This window comes from Ammodytes marinus, assembly GCF_949987685.1.
Source record: "Ammodytes marinus genome assembly, chromosome: 22".
NCBI lineage: Eukaryota > Metazoa > Chordata > Actinopteri > Uranoscopiformes > Ammodytidae > Ammodytes > Ammodytes marinus.
Genome location: NC_137226.1, coordinates 21,826,592 through 21,845,666, shown reverse-complemented (window position 1 = coordinate 21,845,666; position 19,075 = coordinate 21,826,592). Strand labels below are relative to the sequence as shown.

The window sequence follows — 19,075 nt, the reverse complement described above, 5'->3', positions numbered from 1 at the left end:
GCCCACATGCCCCGCACATCAAACAGCAGACAGACAGTCAGTGGCCTGCTAACCACCAGGACAGTCCAGTCATAAAGCTTGTGATTTCCTTGGAAATGAGAGCAGCTGTGTTGCCTGTCGACAGGCAGTGACGCCGCTGCCTCTGGGCCCTCTGCCAGAGGGGGATGTCATGGTGCCCCCTCGTCCCCCCCTGCCCCAGTACTACCACTCATCAGAGCGTGTGCCCCCCCAGCACCCACACCCCGCCACCCGGCCAGCCACACACACACACCGGCCTGAGGAGAGGAAGGCTGGGCCCAGGAACGCAGCGCACAGCGTAAGCAAAGCCCCCCCCCATCGTCCATCTGTCAGAGCCATCCATCAGCACACTCAACCCTCTGCATGGGACCATTCTGTCTGCTCACATTTATTCCCATCCTCTCAACTCCATCCTGAAGTCAACTGGATTAATACCTTATACTGTCTGTGATTAATACACACTGAAGAGACTCATTCCTCAGCCAGTCCCATATTGGATACCTTTACTTTATTTCAGCGTTTTATTATTATTATTTTATTTTTTTTAATCCTTCGCTCCATCACTGTCACTCACCTACAGAGTCACAGTCACACTCATTCTGCTCCCTACATGCGTTTCATTGTGAATGTTATGTGCTATGAGGTTGATGTTGTATTGTGCAATTTTTTTTGCATTTTTTTTTATATTTTCTTTCCATGTATTTTGTGTGTGCGCCTTCAAACAAGCCTTTATAGCAGCAGAGATCTCTCCTCCATCTTGTGCTACTGTGTCTGCGTCTAGAAAGCCTTTCTCAGTAAACCATGAATGGATGAACCACAATGTGTTGGGAGTCATTTACTGTCAGACCAGTGTGGCTGTTTGGTGAAAAACCTTATATCTCTTAGTCTGGGGATTTTATTTTTTATTTTATTTTACACAAGATGAGGACATCTTTTATTGTCTGCAATAGTTGTCATTTTGAGAAAACGTCATAATATTTACAATATTGATATATGATTTCATTCTCTTCATAGCCTACTACAACCTATTCTCCTGGACTTTCTGGAGTCAAATTATGATTTTATTCTTCAAATATTATATTTCTTTCTGTGAGTCAATTCATGGAAAACTACAACTTACAAACACTTTTTTTTTTGGAAAGATTTGAACATTATATCAAATATAATAACCCTTCCTTATAAAAGCACATCTTAATATCTCAATATATTTAGACTTTTTTTGAAGTGCCAATATTATTTCTATTTATCTAATACCAATAAGGTAATTAAACCAAGGTATTATTTATTTCATTTAACTTTTATTTATAAGTTTTAGTTATTATAAAAAAGAAGTGCTGGTAAACCTGTGTGTGTGTGTGTGTGTGTGTGTGTGTGTGTGTGTGTGTGTGTGTGTGTGTGTGTGTGTGTGTGTGTGTGTGTGTGTGTGTGTGTGTGTGTGTGTGTGTTCACAGCAGGCTCCAGATTACCGGCTGTATAAGAGTGAGCCTGAGCTGACCACAGTGAAGGAGGAGGGGGACGAGGCCAATGGGGAGGACAAGGACAGGACAGAGGGCTCTGCTCAGAGTAAAGACACTGCAGCATATAAAGGTACTAAAAAACAATCAACTATTACATCTCAACAAAGTGGTGTCTAAAAAATCCAATGTGATACGTCTTTCTATGATATACAGAAATTAGTTGAACATTTTTATTTTCGGTCCATGACCACAAAGACACAATACAAACAAGATATATACATATATATATATATATATATATATATATATATATATATATATATATATATACATATATATATATATATATATATATATATATATATATATATATATATATATATATATATATATATGTATATATATATATGTATATATATATATATCACTTCAAATGTAATCTTTAATCTATTCATTTACCAGATCCATGGTAAAAACTGATTTTAAAGAACGAAAGTTTGCAAAAGTGATTCACACAATAAAAAAAGTCCTTATCTCTTAACTTCCATTCATAGGATATTGTGTTGTCTTTAGTTTGACAGAGAAGAACAGACACCTGACAGTTGGGATGTTTGAATTAAAGGAATTGTTTGATTTTTTTTAGCTTGTTGCGTCACTCTCGGGTTCAAGACAAGGCGACAGAAACCCTGTGCGTGCCTTTTTTGAAGAATAAACGGTCAAAGATCGATCATCGCTAGTTAGCTTAGCTCAAATACTGGTAGTCAATAGCCTGTCTCCAGCGACAGTCAGAAGATACACTTTAGCATTTGATTCTTAAATGACATGAAGTGCAAAAAAATTATAGAACGCAACATAATGTGAAAGTTGATCTTCATACTGTCTGCAGAGGTAAGACAGCGCTACCTGAGCACGCCTGGTCCTAAACCCTGAAGACAAAAGCTATAAAAAATAAAGATTTTTTAAAAATTCCTCTAAAATCACATTAGACTTGAGGATGCAACTTGCTGTGTTGCATCCTCTGTGAAATGGAGCATGGTAAGGGTGCCAGGCTTTGGAGTGCTGTGTGTCTGTCTTTTAATGTTCATTCCCCGGCGTCTCTCTCCAGCCGCGCCCCCCTACCCAGTGGGCATCATTCCCCCCAGGACCAAGTCTCCTCTCAGCCCCCCAGAGTCCTCCACCATCGCCTCCTATGTCACCCTGAGGAAGAGCAAGAAGCCTGAACCCAGATCAGTAAGTGTAGCCCTCGGGCATCAACACAGACTAGGCCTCGTTTAGAGAAATGAAGCTAATGTGTCAGAATGGGCCTGAAGGAAAGAGGCTGCTGTGTTGTTCATATGGATGAACATGTCATGTACATTCTAACTCTAAGCAGCCAACAGTATCAATGAAATGTCATTTCAACTGACATCCTCATTCAGAGCAGGCAGTATATTCTTGCTCTTTTTATTGTATTTATTTTTTAATTTCAGGACAATGCACATTAATGAACACGTACAGCAGTTCACGTAAATATGCCAGATTGTTGATGTTACAATAAAAATGACAAAAGATACAATAGTGACATATTCTATATAAAACAGGGAGAAACAGGAAGAAAGAAAAAGAAAAACAGGACAATTCATTAGTCGGTGTTCAAAACGAAGACACAATTTATTAGTATGCTCTACTGGGCTGATATGGTGAAACATACAGTTAAAGGTGGTTGCACCTTTGGTTAGCTCTAAGCCACACCTATACTTGGCTCTTAAAGGTGGTCAGAGTGGGACGTTCCCGTATAGTTGGGGGTAGTGTGTTCCATAATGCATTGCCTTTAAAAGATATGCCTTTCCAAATTATTATGCAAATTTGATTTAAGTGTCATAAACATTTAATGTTTTGTTTTTCAATTAAACTCATGTATGATATTGTGTCTCAGGATGCCTTGGATCATTGAAATTAATCTCATACACCTGTGATAATTAGTTTGCCATGTGAGCCCAATCAAAGGAAATCTACTTAAGAAGGACGTTCCACATTATTAAGAAGGCCACGTTACAAGCAATATGGGAAAGAAAAAGGATCTCTCTGCTGCCGAAAAGCGTCAAATAGTGCAATACCTTGGACAAGGTATGAAAACATTAGATATTTCAAAGAAACTGAAGTGTGATCATCGTACTGTGAAGAGTTTTGTGGCTGATTCAGAGCACAGACGGGTTTGTGCAGATAAAGGCATAATGAGGAAGATTTCTGCCAGACAAATATATCAGATTAGGAGAGCAGCTGCTAAAATGCCGTTACAGAGCAGCAGACAGGTATTTGAAGCTGCTGGTGCCTCTGGAGTCCCGCGAACCTCAAGGTGTAGGATCCTCCAGAGGTTTGCAGCTGTGCATAAACCTATTATTCGGCCACCCCTAAACAATGCTCACAAGCAGAAACGGTTGCACTGGGCTCAGAAATACATGAAAGGTCACATATTATGCTAAATGCACTTTTTAAATGTGTTCTAACATATCCATGGGTCCACAGTGTGCCTATAGACTGCCAAAATATTTAAAAAAATAACAATCTCTCCTTTTCTCACTCTCCCCCTTTCTGAAACCCCCACCCCTCCCCCCCAATATACTCCAGTCAGAATTCTCCTCGATTCTGACCTCAAAAACTGGAAAGCCAGAAGCTTCCACTGTGCAGCCCACACCCCTATTTCTTATTGGTCCACGGCCCTGACAGACAGAGGGCGAGGCGTATCTGGCTTCGCTTCCGGACAGGGGGCGGGGGGAGCTCAAAGATTGTATATTTACGAGGGGAGCTGCAGCTCTTTTTTAAAAAATAGGCCATTGTGAGATTAGCTGAACATCAGCATAGTACAATAAATTATCTGAAAGTTTTTTTCAGCAAACAATTAAAGAAAAACGTATTAGGGACCACTAACACCATATAATATGGTGTATAATAGTACCGAAAAGTGTATAATATGGGAGCTTGAAGACTCATTTTCCAACAAGACTGTTGGAAAATGAGTGCCGAGCAACCCGATGAGTGCCGTGCAACCCTGGATGGTCCAGATGGATGGAGTAGTGGATGGTTGGTGAATGGCCACTATGTCCCAACAAGGCTGCAACGACAGCAAGGAGGTGGCGGAGTCATGTTTTGGGACGGAATCATGGTGAGAGAGCTGGTAGGCCCCTTTAGGGTCCCTGACGGTGGGAAAACGACCTCGGCAAAGTATGTAGAGTTTCTGACTGACCACTTTCTTCCGTGGTACAAAAAGAAGAACCGTGCCTTCCGTAGTAAAATCATCTTCATGCATGACAATGCACTATCTCATGCAGCAAAGAATACCTCAGCAAAGAATACCTCTGTGTCACTGGCTGCTTTGGGCATAAAAGGAGAGAACCTCATGGTATGGGCCCAATCTTCCCCTGACCTCAACCCTATTGAGAACCTTTGGAGCATCCTCGAGCAAAAGATCTATGAGGTTTGGAGGCAGTTCACGTCAAAACAGCAGCTATGGGAGGCTATTCTGGCATCCTGCAAAGATATTCAAGCAGAAACTCTCCAAAAACTCACAAGTTCAATGGATGCAAGAATTGTGAAGGTGATATCAAAGAAGGGGTCCTATGTTAACATGTAACTTGGTCTGTTAAGATGTTTTTGATTGAAATAGCTTTTGATTTCACTAAATATGACCTCCTAATGCTGCAAATTCAACAAATGACCATTTTTAGTTGTTTACAACCTATAAAATGTTTTGAAACTCTGTTGTGCATAATAATTTGGAACGGTGCATTTTGAGTTTTTTATTTTTGAAAAAAATACTGTTATCATTGGGAGGTTTGTTCAATAAAATTTGAATCATACTTTAACGGTTGATGACTTGAAAATTATACTGACTGTCATTTGCATCGACTATTTAGGAAAATCTGAGAAAAATATAATTTGCATAATAATTTGGAACGTACTGTATGGCTGAAGGAGGTTTTTCTGAAAGGAACCTCACAGTCCCTGTTTACAAGGTGATCCGAGTCGGTCTGTATTTAATAAACTCTAGCAGTGGGGGTGGCGCCAGGCCCACGTCACCACATTAATGCACTGCGGTCTTCAAGCAGCGAGTTATCTAGCATCATCTCAGATCCATAAGTGTGATAAAACATGATAAAAACCATCAAAACAGACATTAGGAAGGATTTTTACCTGCTCCGCCATTGTGGGTGCATACACATTCACCCATCTGTCGCTCTGCACGTGCACCGGCAGTGAGACGGATGCCGGTTTGTGGCGTTCTCTCTTCTGATTGGTTATCAGTAGTGGGATCCCCGAAAAGTTTTTGCCGATTACATGCAGAATAAAGAGAGATTAAACACTTATATTAATATAAGTAAATCGCTTACTTCACCTTTAAGCATATAGAGGAAAAATAACAATTATCAAAACTCAATAACTTATATTTCTCTAAGATGTTGCAATGATGATAAATGCTCCTCTAAGGACAAATAACATGATTGAGTGTTGCCTTCAGAAGATTTTCCCCCTTTGCCTGTAGATTCACTCCCATTCTTCACAGCTCAGAGACGAGAGTTTTCATTTATAGCTAGGGACACAGATACCATGCTTTATGCTCACTGTGAATTCAATCTAACTCATGTGATTTCCATATACGGTTCTGTTACCACACAGTTTGATTCATTGTATTGTGGCTGTAGCTCACTTTGGGCCTTCTCAATACATTTGGCACAAAGCTCAGAACACAAGCCTAATGCCATGGACACTCTTCTGACCCCCGAGCTGCAACTCAGGGCAAGTCTGAGTGATGATTATGCTTAGTGTTGATGCATTTAGAACTTGCTTCTAATCAACACACATACTTGCTTCTGATCAACACACATGCACATTTTTACGTAAGCCTTTTTGTAATACCAGCTTTAATGTATAGTATGATTCATGTTTGATATGCTTGATCGTCATGTCAAGAAAAGGTCAGGCAGTCTGGGAATCATTCTCTGGACTGATTTAAAGGTGACGTCAGTGATTCTGGAGAACGTTTGTTGTCGTCAAAACAAATTAATATGTCCTTATGATCCACTCCCTGTCCATAAAAAAGAATTCACTGTTAATACACAGCCTAATGGGTATGTTGCTAGCAATGGTGGCCCCTTTGTTTACAAACCTTTTGTGTACCTACCAGTTTACAGATCCTAGACTGTGTATCAACACAGGAATTCTTTTCACAGTACAGACAGGTAGCGGATTGGTGAGGAGATTTTTTACTGATTTTGACAGCAAGCATTCTCCAGAATCACTGATTTCCACCAGGAAAAGAAGAATACATCTTTTTTTCCAACATTGGGTCTTGTGTTTTCCAGGAGCGTCCCAGGAGTGCGGTGGAGCAGGGTGTCTGTGGGGAGAGAGAGGGGGGCCGGGCCAGGATGAGTGTGGAGGAGCAGCTGGAGAGGATGAGGAGGAACCAGGAGGCCTCCACACTGAGAGACAAGAAGAGAGACACGCCTTCCCCCTCGCCCTCCTTCAACAGGGACAAGCCTGCTGTTACAGTGCAGGTGATGTCACCACCTCACCTAACACACACACACACACACACACGCAACCACACACACACACACACAAAAATCCAGATGTGGGATAAAGCCCGAGTTAGAATCATAATACAACATTGTGTGTGTGTGTGTGTGTGTGTGTGTGTGTGTGTGTGTGTGTGTGTGTGTGTGTGTGTGTGTGTGTGTGTGTGTGTGTGTGTGTGTGTGTGTGTGTGTGTGTGTGTGTGTGTGTGTGTGTGTGTGTGTGTGCAGACTGGTGTCCAGGCAGAGGGGGCCTGTGCAGACCCTGTGGAGCTGGATGCAGCCTTGCAGCAGCTGAAGGAGCAGAGCAGAGGGACACCACAGGTAGGCCAGTCCAGTCAGACCCTGTAGTCCACTTCAATTTGCACATGTCCATTATTTTGGATCTGGGAACTGTCCAAGCTCCTCTTAATCAGCAGTGATTTATTATTATTATCTTTTTTTTATGACATTTATATTTGTATAAGTATTTGTTTACAAGAGATTCCAGTTATTTTCTACATTTATAAAGGCAATATTTAAAATCATTTATTTGATTTGCAAGAAATGCAAGTTTTTTTCTTCTTCTACTGTTTGAGAGAACTTGATTTTTACTTCAAAACTGAAATGTAACATTTTCATTTCAGGTGATGCTTTGATTTTGGTTGGAAATATTCAATACATAACCATAAATAGTTCATCTGTGCTTTTGCTTTTGTTTACATGTAGCCTTCCATTAGATAAAATATCCCAGCTTTAATATGTGTACATATTTACAGTACAAACCTAGTCAGTAAACTATGAGGGCAAAAATAAATACAAAATCGTTCATTAATTGCAATGGAGGTAAAATGTTTGATTAATGGTGATATTGATTAGAATTATTATATAATACAATAATGTTATCAAATGTTGTACAGTATATACATGTATTTAAGTACCAGCAGATACTAATAATGCAACTGAATTTCCATGCTACTCTATCCATGTTATCCCAATGAGTGTTCAGTTACTAGTTAACTGCAGGGTGCTGAGCTCTTTCCATTCTTTCTCTCTATGTGGAGGAGGTGAAACATGAGGCGCAGGACAAGGACAAGGACCTGCAGACCAACAGCATGGACACGGAGGTACGTTAAACACAGCCTGCACAGCTTTAATTAGTCTTAATAAGCTTTCACCGTGCTTTGATCCCTTCTTAAAGATTATATGTTCAACCTGTTACAAATCAAACAGTGTGGATTTCAGTATAATGAAGTGGAACAGTGCAGCCTGCAGGACAATCAAAGGACTTCTAACACACAGCTCTCTGTGTAATCCCAGCCACACTCAGCCACAGTGTGTGTACCATCTCTGAGTGTAATCTGGAACAATAACAGAGGATTTGTGGGGATGTTGAAGGAGCCCGGTTGGCTTTAAGGGGGCTTTCTCTCCTGGATTCAGCCAGGATTGCTAGCTGCAGCTGGGCTAGTCTCTAGTGGGAGGCCACCCCGGAGCTCCAGTCTACACACACCACCTTTATTCAACATCACACACACACACACACACACACACACACACACACACACACACACACACACACACACACACACACACACACACACACACACACACACACACTTATATACTCAATCACTCATTGTTTTATACTTTGTTTATTTGGTGTGTTTTAGCTGTGTGAGAGCCAGACTGTGGTGATCCTGGACCTGGGCTCAGTGCCTCAGCGTGTGGAGATGGTCAACCTTCAGCCTTTTGAGGATGACGAAAGCAGAGAGCAAGATCTGACCAGCTCGGCCACAAACACAACCACAGAAAACAGGTTTGTGTGTGTGTGTGTGTGTGTGTGTGTGTGTGTGTGTGTGTGTGTGTGTGTGTGTGTGTGAGGACTAGCCCCTCTCCTGTGAGCTATGTGTTGACCTCCACCAGCAGTAGTGTTGTGTATGGACAACACATGGGTAACAACACGATATACCACCATACGTTGTGATACGATGCATGGTGCGATATTCCACATAGTTCAATGGAAATGTAAAAACAGAGCTGAAAAACAAACAAGATAAACTTTATTGTTTTTTGTGAATATACACAAATATACAATTTGAAAATTGCAACACATTTAAAAAAAGTTTGGACAGGGGCGTTAAAAGATTGGCATAGCTGTAAAATGTTAAATAAATTCCTGCTTGGAACATTACTTACATGACATGTAACTGGTAACAGGTGATATTATCATGAATGGATATAAAGGGGCATCCCGTAAAGGTTCAGTCCTCACAAGCAATAATGGGGTGAGGTTCATCACTTTGTGAAGAACTGCAGAGGAAAACATTCCTACAAAGAATTGAAGGATTTCACCATCTACAATCCATAATATAATTAAAATATCAAGAGAATATGGAGAAATCTCTGCACGTAAGTTTACAATGTAATGCCCATGACCTCAGGTGGCACTGCATTAAAACAAAGACATGATTGTATAAAGGATATCACTACATGGGCCATGGAACACTTCAGAAAACCATTATCGTAAACAGAGTTTGTCGCTACATCCACAAATGTAAGATAAGACTCTACCATGCAAAGTGAAAGACATATATCAACAACATCCACCAATGCTGCAGACTTCTCTGGGCCTGGGCTCATCTGAGATGGACTGACACAAAGTGGAACAGTGTGCTGTGGTCTGATGAGTCTACATTTCAAATAGTTTTTGTAAATCATGGACAATGTGTACTCCGGGCTCCAGAGGAAAAGGACCATCCAGATTGTTACCAATACAAAGTTGTAAAGCCAGTGTCTGTGATGGTATGGGGGTGGGTTAGTGCCCATGGCATGGGTAACCTGCACATCTATGAAGGCACCAGTAATGCTGAAAAGTACATACAGGTTTTGGAGCAACATGCTGCCATCCATACAACGTCTATTTCAGGGACGTCCATTCTTATTAAAGCAAGACAATACCGAGCCACATTCTGCATCTTAATACAGCTTGGCTTCATAGGAACACAGTGCAGGTACTAGACTGGCCTGTCTGCAGTCCATACCTGTCTCCTATTGAAATAATGTGGTGCATTATAAAGCACGAAATATCACAATGGAGACCCCAGAATGTTGAGCATCTGAAAACTGTATTTCAAGCAAGAATGGGAAATAATTTTGCTTTCAAAAAGTGATCAATGAATGTCCTCAGTTCCCAAAGGCTAAATCAGTGTTGTTAAAGGTGCAGTGTGTAATATGACATCATCAAGAAAGTTCTACAAAGTTATTGAATGCAACGCTCCCTGGGTAACCCCAACCCTTTCGAATAATAACAGAAGCTACAGTGGCCTTCAAGGACAAGAACAATTCTAAATTTTAAACAATGCACCTGATGACATTCCAACTATGACACTTTCAAGATGGCGGCACTAGGCCTTGGTCCAAAATATACAGAAATATGGACATATATCAGACCCTTTCTAAGGGGAAAAAAAATATTCAAACCTTTTTTTTCAGCTATTATGCACTAAATTAAACGTACTTATGGATATTATAATTATTTTCTACAAAATCTGCTGGGAAATATAACCCAATATTCTACACACTGCAGGTTTAAAAGAAAGGATGATGTAACACAGCGGAAAACATGCCCCTGTCCCAACGTTTTTGAAATGTAGGCAACTTTCAAATTGTATATTTGTGTATATTTACAAAAAAACAATACATTTTATCAGTCTAAACAAACACATATGATATCATTTGTAATGTTATTTATTGAATACATGTTGAAAAGGATTAGGAAATGATCACATTCTGTTTTATTTACATAACATCTCAACTTTTTGGGAATTTGGGTTGTATACATGTATCAGGAAACTAAATAGTGTGATATATATTGCCATATCAATATTTTAGCACAGACCTAATCAGCAGCTAACTTTCTTCTTGTGCTGCTTGTAGTTTCCAGACTCCTGAGCCAGAGCCCCCCAGCCCGGAGCCCCCCAGCCCGGAGCCCCGGGAGGAGGACAGCCTGGAGCAGGCCCTGGATCAGACCAGACACAAGACACACAACAACAACAACATGCTGGCCTGTAAGTCAACCGCCTGGCTCCACATTTCAGAGCTGCCAAGTCTCACTCTTTGGCCGTGAGACACACGCAAATCAACCAGTTATTTTAAATTTCTTATTTTGAAAAGCTAACAGACATGAGTGCCGTGACTTCCTCTTTCTGAACGCGCGTTAACGTTATGCTCTGATGTGCACTGTGCATTCGAAGCGGGAGGCGAGCATGGACATATAAAGGAGGCGAGCCCCCTACCTGCACCTTCTCTTCCGAGGTGTGTGTTGATAGCGTGCCAAGTTACCGCTGATAAGAATTGTGTCCCCGCCGGCCGGTGAGCGCGCATGCATCAAACATATTAAACCTTCAATCTCACTCAAGTAAATTCAGAAGATCTTTGGATCGTTTTGTATATTGTTTTTGGTAATTTAGTTTGAAAATTAGGTTTGCAAAGTAACAAATGGCTCATCCGCCAATAAAAATGCTTTTATTCTTCTGTGTAATGAACTGTAGCCTATGTATTGCACATTTATAGCACTTTTCATAACACAAATCAAGGTAGCCTAAGAGGAGGGACCAAGTAACCCAGATGTTTTATTTTAGCCTAGTAGTTTGCATTGGTGTTGAACTGTTCCCTAATTTTTTTCTTCTTTGAATAAAGCCTAATGCTGCTAGTAAAATACCACCAGCCACTCAACCCTCAATAGTAGACATGATATAGAATAATTACCTTTATTACAGTTTAACCAAATGTTTTAACAATAGGCTACAGGAGATATTTGAAACACTGCATTGTAGGCTATTCAATTAAATTTGTGTCAGCGAAACCGTGAATGTTCTCTTTTACTTTACATAAAAATGAATGCAGAAAAGGCACACATTGCTTCATAAAAATTCACCAGAATGCAGGAAATTAAGTGTTTAATGCTCAAAATTTTCTGGGGGAGAGCCCCAGACCCCCACTTACAATATGTCCACACCCAATGTTTAATTAAAACGTGTCCTACGACTTTGCACTTCATGAATTCGTTTATTTTAATAAGATTTTTGATGTTTTATCACATTTTCCAATTGTCTTTTATTTCTGATTTATTATGAACAATATGTAAACTTGCAGGACACTAGCAAAAATGATTGGGTGGGAAAGAGGACACGGTTTTGGGTCCCTCGGCCAAAAAATCTCACTCCAAACTTTTGGTGAAACTTGGCAGCCCTGCGTTTAGTGGACTGAATTTCTTAACATTTCTCAATATTGGGCAAAATGCTAATGAAATTGATATGAAGCCATATTCCTGTTCTGCAATAGAAAAACAATGTGCTTGAATGGGTAAAATGACATGCAAAACCCTGTAAAACCCGTTGGCTGTATCATGGCGCCATTATAATGGAATTGGACAGTTAAATTAATAATATTGTATTTGTTAGTTAGTAACAATGGTGGGTTTCAACTGGGCTCAATGTACACGGATGAAAAATTTCAACAATTGATGGATTGTCAGGGATTACCTCGCCTGGTTTCTATCCCTAACACAGTGGGGAAACTCTGGAAAAAACTATTGTGTCCTGCCAGGGAGGGACACCACACAGGATTTTAAAATCATTCAAACAGTACACTACTTAAAGGTGAAGTGAGCGATATAATTATGTTAATATAAGTGTTAAATCACTCTATATTCATACAGTGATCACAGATCTCTCAGTCACCTGCTCTGCATGTAATCGGCAAATAAACTTTTCTGGGATCCCACAACCTGATATCCAATCAGAAGAGAGAACGCTAGAAACCGGCAGCCGTCTCACTGCCAGTGCACACGCAAAGAGCGACCGAGGGGTGAATGTGTATGCGCCTACAATGGCGGCGCAGGTAGAAATCCTTCCCAATGTCTGTTTTGATGGTTTTTATTGTGTTTGATTGCACTTACGGATCTGAGATGATGCTAACTCGCTGCTTGAAGACATTGCATTAATTAGTGCATGAATGTGGTGACGTAGGGACGAGGGAGGGGACTGCTAACTGCAGTTAGCTAAAAGAACCATTTCGCTCACAAGCACCTTTTTAAACAAAGACAACAACATAATACATCAATGTGTAGTCTGTGTGACAGTGAACCACTCCACACAGCACTGACAGACACATGATACTGATTCTCCTCTCACTCTCACAAAGAAGTCTATAGATGTCTATTTCAAATGAATAGTCACTCAACTGTTCATTTATCACTGTTGGTATTTCAGAACTTTGGACGGAACAAGGCTAGCAGTTTCCCCCTGTCTCCAGTTGTATGCTAAGCTACAATGAACAACCACAATATCTGCACTGACTGTACAGATGTGTGTGTGTGTGTGTGTGTGTGTGTGTGTGTGTGTGTGTGTGTGTGTGTGTGTGTGTGTATGTGTGTGTACTTCCTTTCACATTAGCCTCCTTTTCTACTGAGACTGTCAGTCTTCTCCACAATACTAAATGGATAGACCTTTTAGGATTGCATATCTGAAAAATGCTAATCTTTTTTATTTAGGAATGTTTTTTTCACAATTTCTGTGAGCAATTTATTTTTAGTGTGTAGTATAGTGTAGTATTATAGGAAGACAAAAACAAAGACAGTACATAATGAAAGCAAGATGAGAATTTTACTGTCACACAGACAGACAGACAGACAGACAGGCAGACAGGCAGACAGACATAGCTGAAGCCACATGGGAAAGCTGTAAAGCTTTCGTTCACACACATAATAACATAATGTCTGTGTACGTGCTGGAATAAGTCCATGTTCTGTCTGCAAGACAAAACATACACCACACTCCAGAGGAGCTCACTGACTTCCCAATCAAACTGTAACTTAAAACAATCATTGAAATAAAGATATGGTAAAATATTCAGAGACCAATTCATTGCTGAGATGTGAATTGTGCCAAGTCTGAGCTGAAGGGCCAGTCATGATGAGTTTGGCTGGGAAAACAAAGCTGTTTTTTTCTTCTCTCTCTCTCTCTCTCTCTCTCTCTCTCTCTCTCTCTCTCTCTCTCTCTCTCTCTCTCTCTCTCTCTCTCTTTCTGCAATTTTCACGCCATGTTATATTATAATTTTCACCTATCACCTATATAACTTAATGTGTTGTTCATGCTGCACATATTTATGTTAACCACACCATATCGTGTTTACATATTTTAAAATGATATATAACATTATTCTACTACATGTACAGTATTATATTTCACTACATTGTATTATTACTTTTATTTTTTATTTTCATGTACAGTATTATATTTCCACTACATTTAATTTACTTCATTTTGCATTCTACTTTATACTTCTATGGCTCACCTTATCTCTACACATTCTAGCTGCACTGTGTCCTTGCTCTACTGTTGTGTTTATTTGTGTCTCAGGTGTTACTGTTGTGTTTTTTCTCCTTCTATATTGCATTGTTGAGAGAAGCCTGGGACTTAAGAATATCATTGCCAATGAGCATTTCATTGCTGCTGTAATTGTAGTGCATATGACACATAAATCTCTTGGATGTTGTGCTCATTTCTGTGTCCCTCTCTCCGCTCCTCCCTGCAGCTCAGCCCTTCACCCTGGTGAGCAGTGACACGTGAGGCCCTCCATGTCTCCCTCTGTCCCCCTACAGCACCATGTAGCCAGCCTGCACTGAGCATGGGCCTCAACACTTTGATACTACTGTCTGTCTGTCACACACCCAACACAGGACCTGAGACTGAGAGGACGGCCGCGCCGCTGCTAACAGCCTGGAGGAAGGCAGATGTACTGTACCTTTAACTCCAGCTAGATCTGTCCATGCTGATATGTCCCTGAGAGAAACAACAACAGCTATTCTATGGAGTCCTATTTATCCCCCAAACATTTCTGCATGGAAATTATATTGTGAAATGGTTTAGTTGTTACAAAAAAAATAGTTACAAATTATTTCCAGAAATGTTATTTTGCAGTCTTGAGAGTTGTACAAAATACATTTGCAATCAATATAAGACGAAGCAGCTTTAACAGCCAGACACACAAAAGGCCCATCGTTGAAAGGAGATGATTGCATTACAATCCCCATACTTTCCTGCTATTTAGTATGGTATGAGACGATTTAGTTTGTCCCAATACATGTGGGCAGATGCAGCATGCTGGGAAATAACCAGTTGCCCTACTACATCCGCTGGTGATTTTTTTAAGTGTGGAAACCAGCAGCTGTTTGGGCGATTCGGACCCACAATCCACTGCAGCAGAAGTTACATCACATGGACCGAGCCTCTGAGTGAAAACAACCAGCGAAGAGACGGATATATAGGCAACAGGCAAGTTCAATGAGCCATGTTAGGATGAAATAAGTAAGTTAAAGTATGTCCCAGTTGTAGCATTCTGCATGCTAAATACATAGTTTTAATGTAGTATGTAGAATAGAAAAAAGGACAAGTATGCGATTTGGAACGCAGGGAAAGGAAAAAGGGACCAAGTCAAGTAACAACTGGTTTCTGAACCTACTTGGTTTATATAACGATCATCCCCACGTCATGATTGAATGTTTGTTGTTAAGGTCTGGTGACTACTTTGTGTGTGACTCGGTGTCTTTTCAGAGAAGCTGCATTTATTTTTCAAACAAAAACTAGTTTGTGGAGATTTTAAAGATCTCCACAGATGAATTTTACGAATCTTTAAAAAAAATGATCTTCTTCCCGTCATTCCTATAGTGTTGTACACACATAAAGTGACCAAAGTGCTTGTGTGGAATGACATTTATACAGACAGGGTCAACAACATATTGGCTTGCTATTTGCTAATTGGCCCATATACTTTTACAGCTATAAATACATAAACCATTCCACAATCTAACTAAGTATATACGATTTGTTTTGGGGGGAGGGGAAATGAAGCTCCATAGAAATGTGTTGCTTAATACATACGCACACAAATCATTATACAGTACTTTTGATACCTTACTCAGTATTACAGTCTTCTTAAATGGATGGTTCAGTCTTTTTGAAGTGTGGTTGTACTTAGGCATAGATAGAGTCGTAAAACCCTCTGGAGATGACAATCAGCGCAGTCAACTCAAAGGTGAAGTAAGCGATTTATTTATGTTTATAAGTGTTAAATCGCTCTTTATTCATACAGAGATCACTTGTATAATGTGCGCGTTTTATAAAGCCGATCTCTCAGTCACTCGCTCTGCATGTAATCGGCAAATAAACTTTTCGGGGATCCCACTACTGATAACCAATCAGAAGAGAGAACGCTACAAACCAGCACCCGTCTCACTGCCAGTGCACGTGCAGAGCGACAGATGGGTGAATGTGTATGCGCCTACAATGGCGGAGCAGGTAAAAATCCTTCCCAATGTTTGTTTTGATGGTTTTTATCATGTTTTATCACACTTATGGATCTGAGATGATGCTAACTCGCTGCTTGAAGACCGCAGTGCATTAATGTGGTGACGAGGGAGGGGACTGCTAACTGCAGTCACTGACAGGAAGTTAGCTAAACTGACCATTCCACTTACTGAACCTTAAAGGAGTTTATGGTAGACTTCAGCAGAAGTCAGCATTGTACTGTTGCAGAGTACAGAAGAAAAACGCTAACCTAAAACATAAATATCCCTTACATTTTAAAGAGGACCTATGATACTTTTCGACTTTTATGACCTATAAACGTTGTTATAATGATTTATAGTCATGTTTAACCATACTAGCGTATCAAATAATTGGGTTTGCAGCAGGGGGGGAGGGGCGGAGAAGCTCAAAGCAGTGTGTAGAGAGAGACTGCTGTGCTCGCTAGGGTGAGAGGAAGAGTGTCCCGAAAATCTACATAGTTTTTTGTGATGTGATTCGTGTCAGGTTGCTCTATAGCAGTTTTTAACAAGAAATTAAGACCAGAAAAGTAGTAAAATAGGAGATCTTTAAGTTTTCTTCTGTCTCATGAGTAATCCGCAGTAGCTCTGAGTCAAGCAGGCAATTTGATTGGTCAGTGGTCATTCCCACAGACCAATCAAATGGTCTTATCTAATGTGGGCGGGTGTAACCGGATAAACGACAGTGCTGCGCCTGCTCCGTAGAAGTCATGATAGTAAACAACAAAGATGGCTGCAGATACGTTGTTTGAAGCGGCTCTGGACTTTGACACTTCACGATTTGGAAGACGCACCCAACTCTTTCTTTCATCATTAGTAAGAAAGATGAATATCGTGTTTTGCCGACCGACCACGGCAAAAGTTTATTTTACCAGTTAACCCCACAGTTCGCTTAACAAACGGGGCTGAATACGTCACCTTGTTCATTGCTCTGATTGGTCGTAGTGCTATCCAATTGCGAGCAGTGGTAGCTTATTTGAAATGCATGCGTAGGTGCCTCCCATTGAGTTTGGAAGGTCTATTGCTCGTGGCCAGACCCTCTATCGTTCTAGATGTGGGTCTGGATTTCCAGGAGATTTAGTTTTTAGGTTAGCATTTATATATGTGGAGAAACACACTTTATTCTTCCTCTGAAACAGTACAAGGCTGACTTCTACTACAGCGAGGCTCGCCTGTACTCCTTGTAGTGACTGCACTGATCGCCAGCTCCATAGTTAACACACCTTACCCCATACAACCACACTTCCACAAATACTGAACTTATCCCTTTAGAATGATTAGGATGATGTAATGATGTAAGAGGGAGGGGCTATGAGTGTCTCTGTACATATGAGCACTGTACTGGTGTGACTGCAGACGGGCTAAGCTAACCACACACATGCAGTGCTTTACTTTAACCCCAAAGTGACCACCGATGCTCTTGGATTTTCAAGCCGTTTTAATTTTGAATTTTTGATGTTGATTTGAGAACCAGAGGCTTCCTTCCTTATCGCTCTATGTTCACGTCTTTTTGCACCTGCTACATCACAGATTGTCCTCTCATTGGACATACTTCTATAAATATTTACAAAGTCTATATCTATATATATATAGATATATACAGTATCTCACAAAAGTGAGTACACCCCTAACATTTCTTCAAATATTTCATTATATCTTTCCATGCGACAACACTGAATAAATGACACTTTGATACAATGTCAAGTAGTCAGTGTACAGCTTGTATAACAGTGTAAATGTACTGTCCCCTCAAAATAACTCGACACACAGCCATTAATGTCTAAACTGCTGGCAACAAAAGTGAGTACACCCCTAAGAAAAAATGTCCAAATTGGGCCCAAAGTGTCAATATTTTGTTTTGCCATCATTATTTTCTAGCACTACCTTAACCCTCTTGGGCATGTAGTTCACTAGAGCTTCACAGGTTGCAACTGGAACCCTCTTCTACCCATTCATGACGACATCAAGGAGCTGGTGGATATTAGAGTCCTTGCGCTCCTCCATCTCCCGTTTTAGGATGCCCCAAAGATGCTCAATAGGGTTTAAGACTGGAGACATGCTTGGCCAGTCCATAACCTTTACCATCAGCTTCTTTAGCAAGCCAGTGGTCGTTCGGAGGGGTGTTTGGGGTCGTTATCATGTTGCAGTACTGCCCTGCGGCCCAGTTTATGAAGGGAGGGGATCATGCTCTGCTTCAGTATGTCACAGTACATGTTAGAATTCAATGAACTGTAGATCCCCAGTGCTGGCAGCACTCATGCAGCCCCAGACCATGACACTCCAACCACCATGCTTGACTCTAGGCAAGACACACTTGTCTTTGTACTCCTCACCTGGTTGCCGCTCCACACTCTTAACACCATCTGAACCAAATAAATGTATTTTGGTCTCATCAGACCACAGGACATGGTTGCAGTAATCCATGTCCGTAGTCTGTTTGTCTTCAGCAAACTTTTTGTGGGGTTTCTTGTGCATCATCTTTAGAATAGGCTTCCTTCTGGTATGACAGCCATGCAGACCAGTATGATGCAGAGTGCGGCGTATGGTCTGAGCACTGACAGGTTGACCCCCCACCCCTTCAAGCCCTTCAGCAATGCTGGCAGCACTCATACGTCTATTTTCCAAAGCCAACCTCTGTGTACGACGCTGACCATGTGCACTCAACCTTCGTAAACTGGGCCGCAGGG

The 19,075-nt window shown here is 40.8% G+C and overlaps 1 protein-coding gene across 7 annotated transcripts in view; it reads left to right on the top strand.

The window, feature by feature from the left end:
* The window catches only part of LOC307268482 (pleckstrin homology domain-containing family A member 5-like), a 227,767-nt gene extending 209,634 nt beyond the window's left edge, over window positions 1-18,133 (top strand). For 4 of the 7 annotated variants that reach the window (XM_080051133.1, XM_080051130.1, XM_080051134.1 and 1 more), the window contains 8 exons: window positions 1,470-1,605; window positions 2,581-2,705; window positions 6,815-7,006; window positions 7,256-7,348; window positions 8,068-8,130; window positions 8,674-8,819; window positions 10,940-11,070; window positions 14,600-18,133. In XM_080051133.1, the coding sequence (XP_079907259.1) occupies window positions 1,470-1,605; window positions 2,581-2,705; window positions 6,815-7,006; window positions 7,256-7,348; window positions 8,068-8,130; window positions 8,674-8,819; window positions 10,940-11,070; window positions 14,600-14,634 (921 nt within the window). In that variant the 3' untranslated portion in view covers window positions 14,635-18,133. The remainder of the gene's footprint in view (window positions 1-1,469; window positions 1,606-2,580; window positions 2,706-6,814; window positions 7,007-7,255; window positions 7,349-8,067; window positions 8,131-8,673; window positions 8,820-10,939; window positions 11,071-14,599) is intronic. The other 3 variants (XR_013845459.1, XM_080051131.1, XM_080051132.1) reach the window with 3 other exon arrangements.
* The last annotated feature ends 942 nt before the right edge of the window (window positions 18,134-19,075 follow it).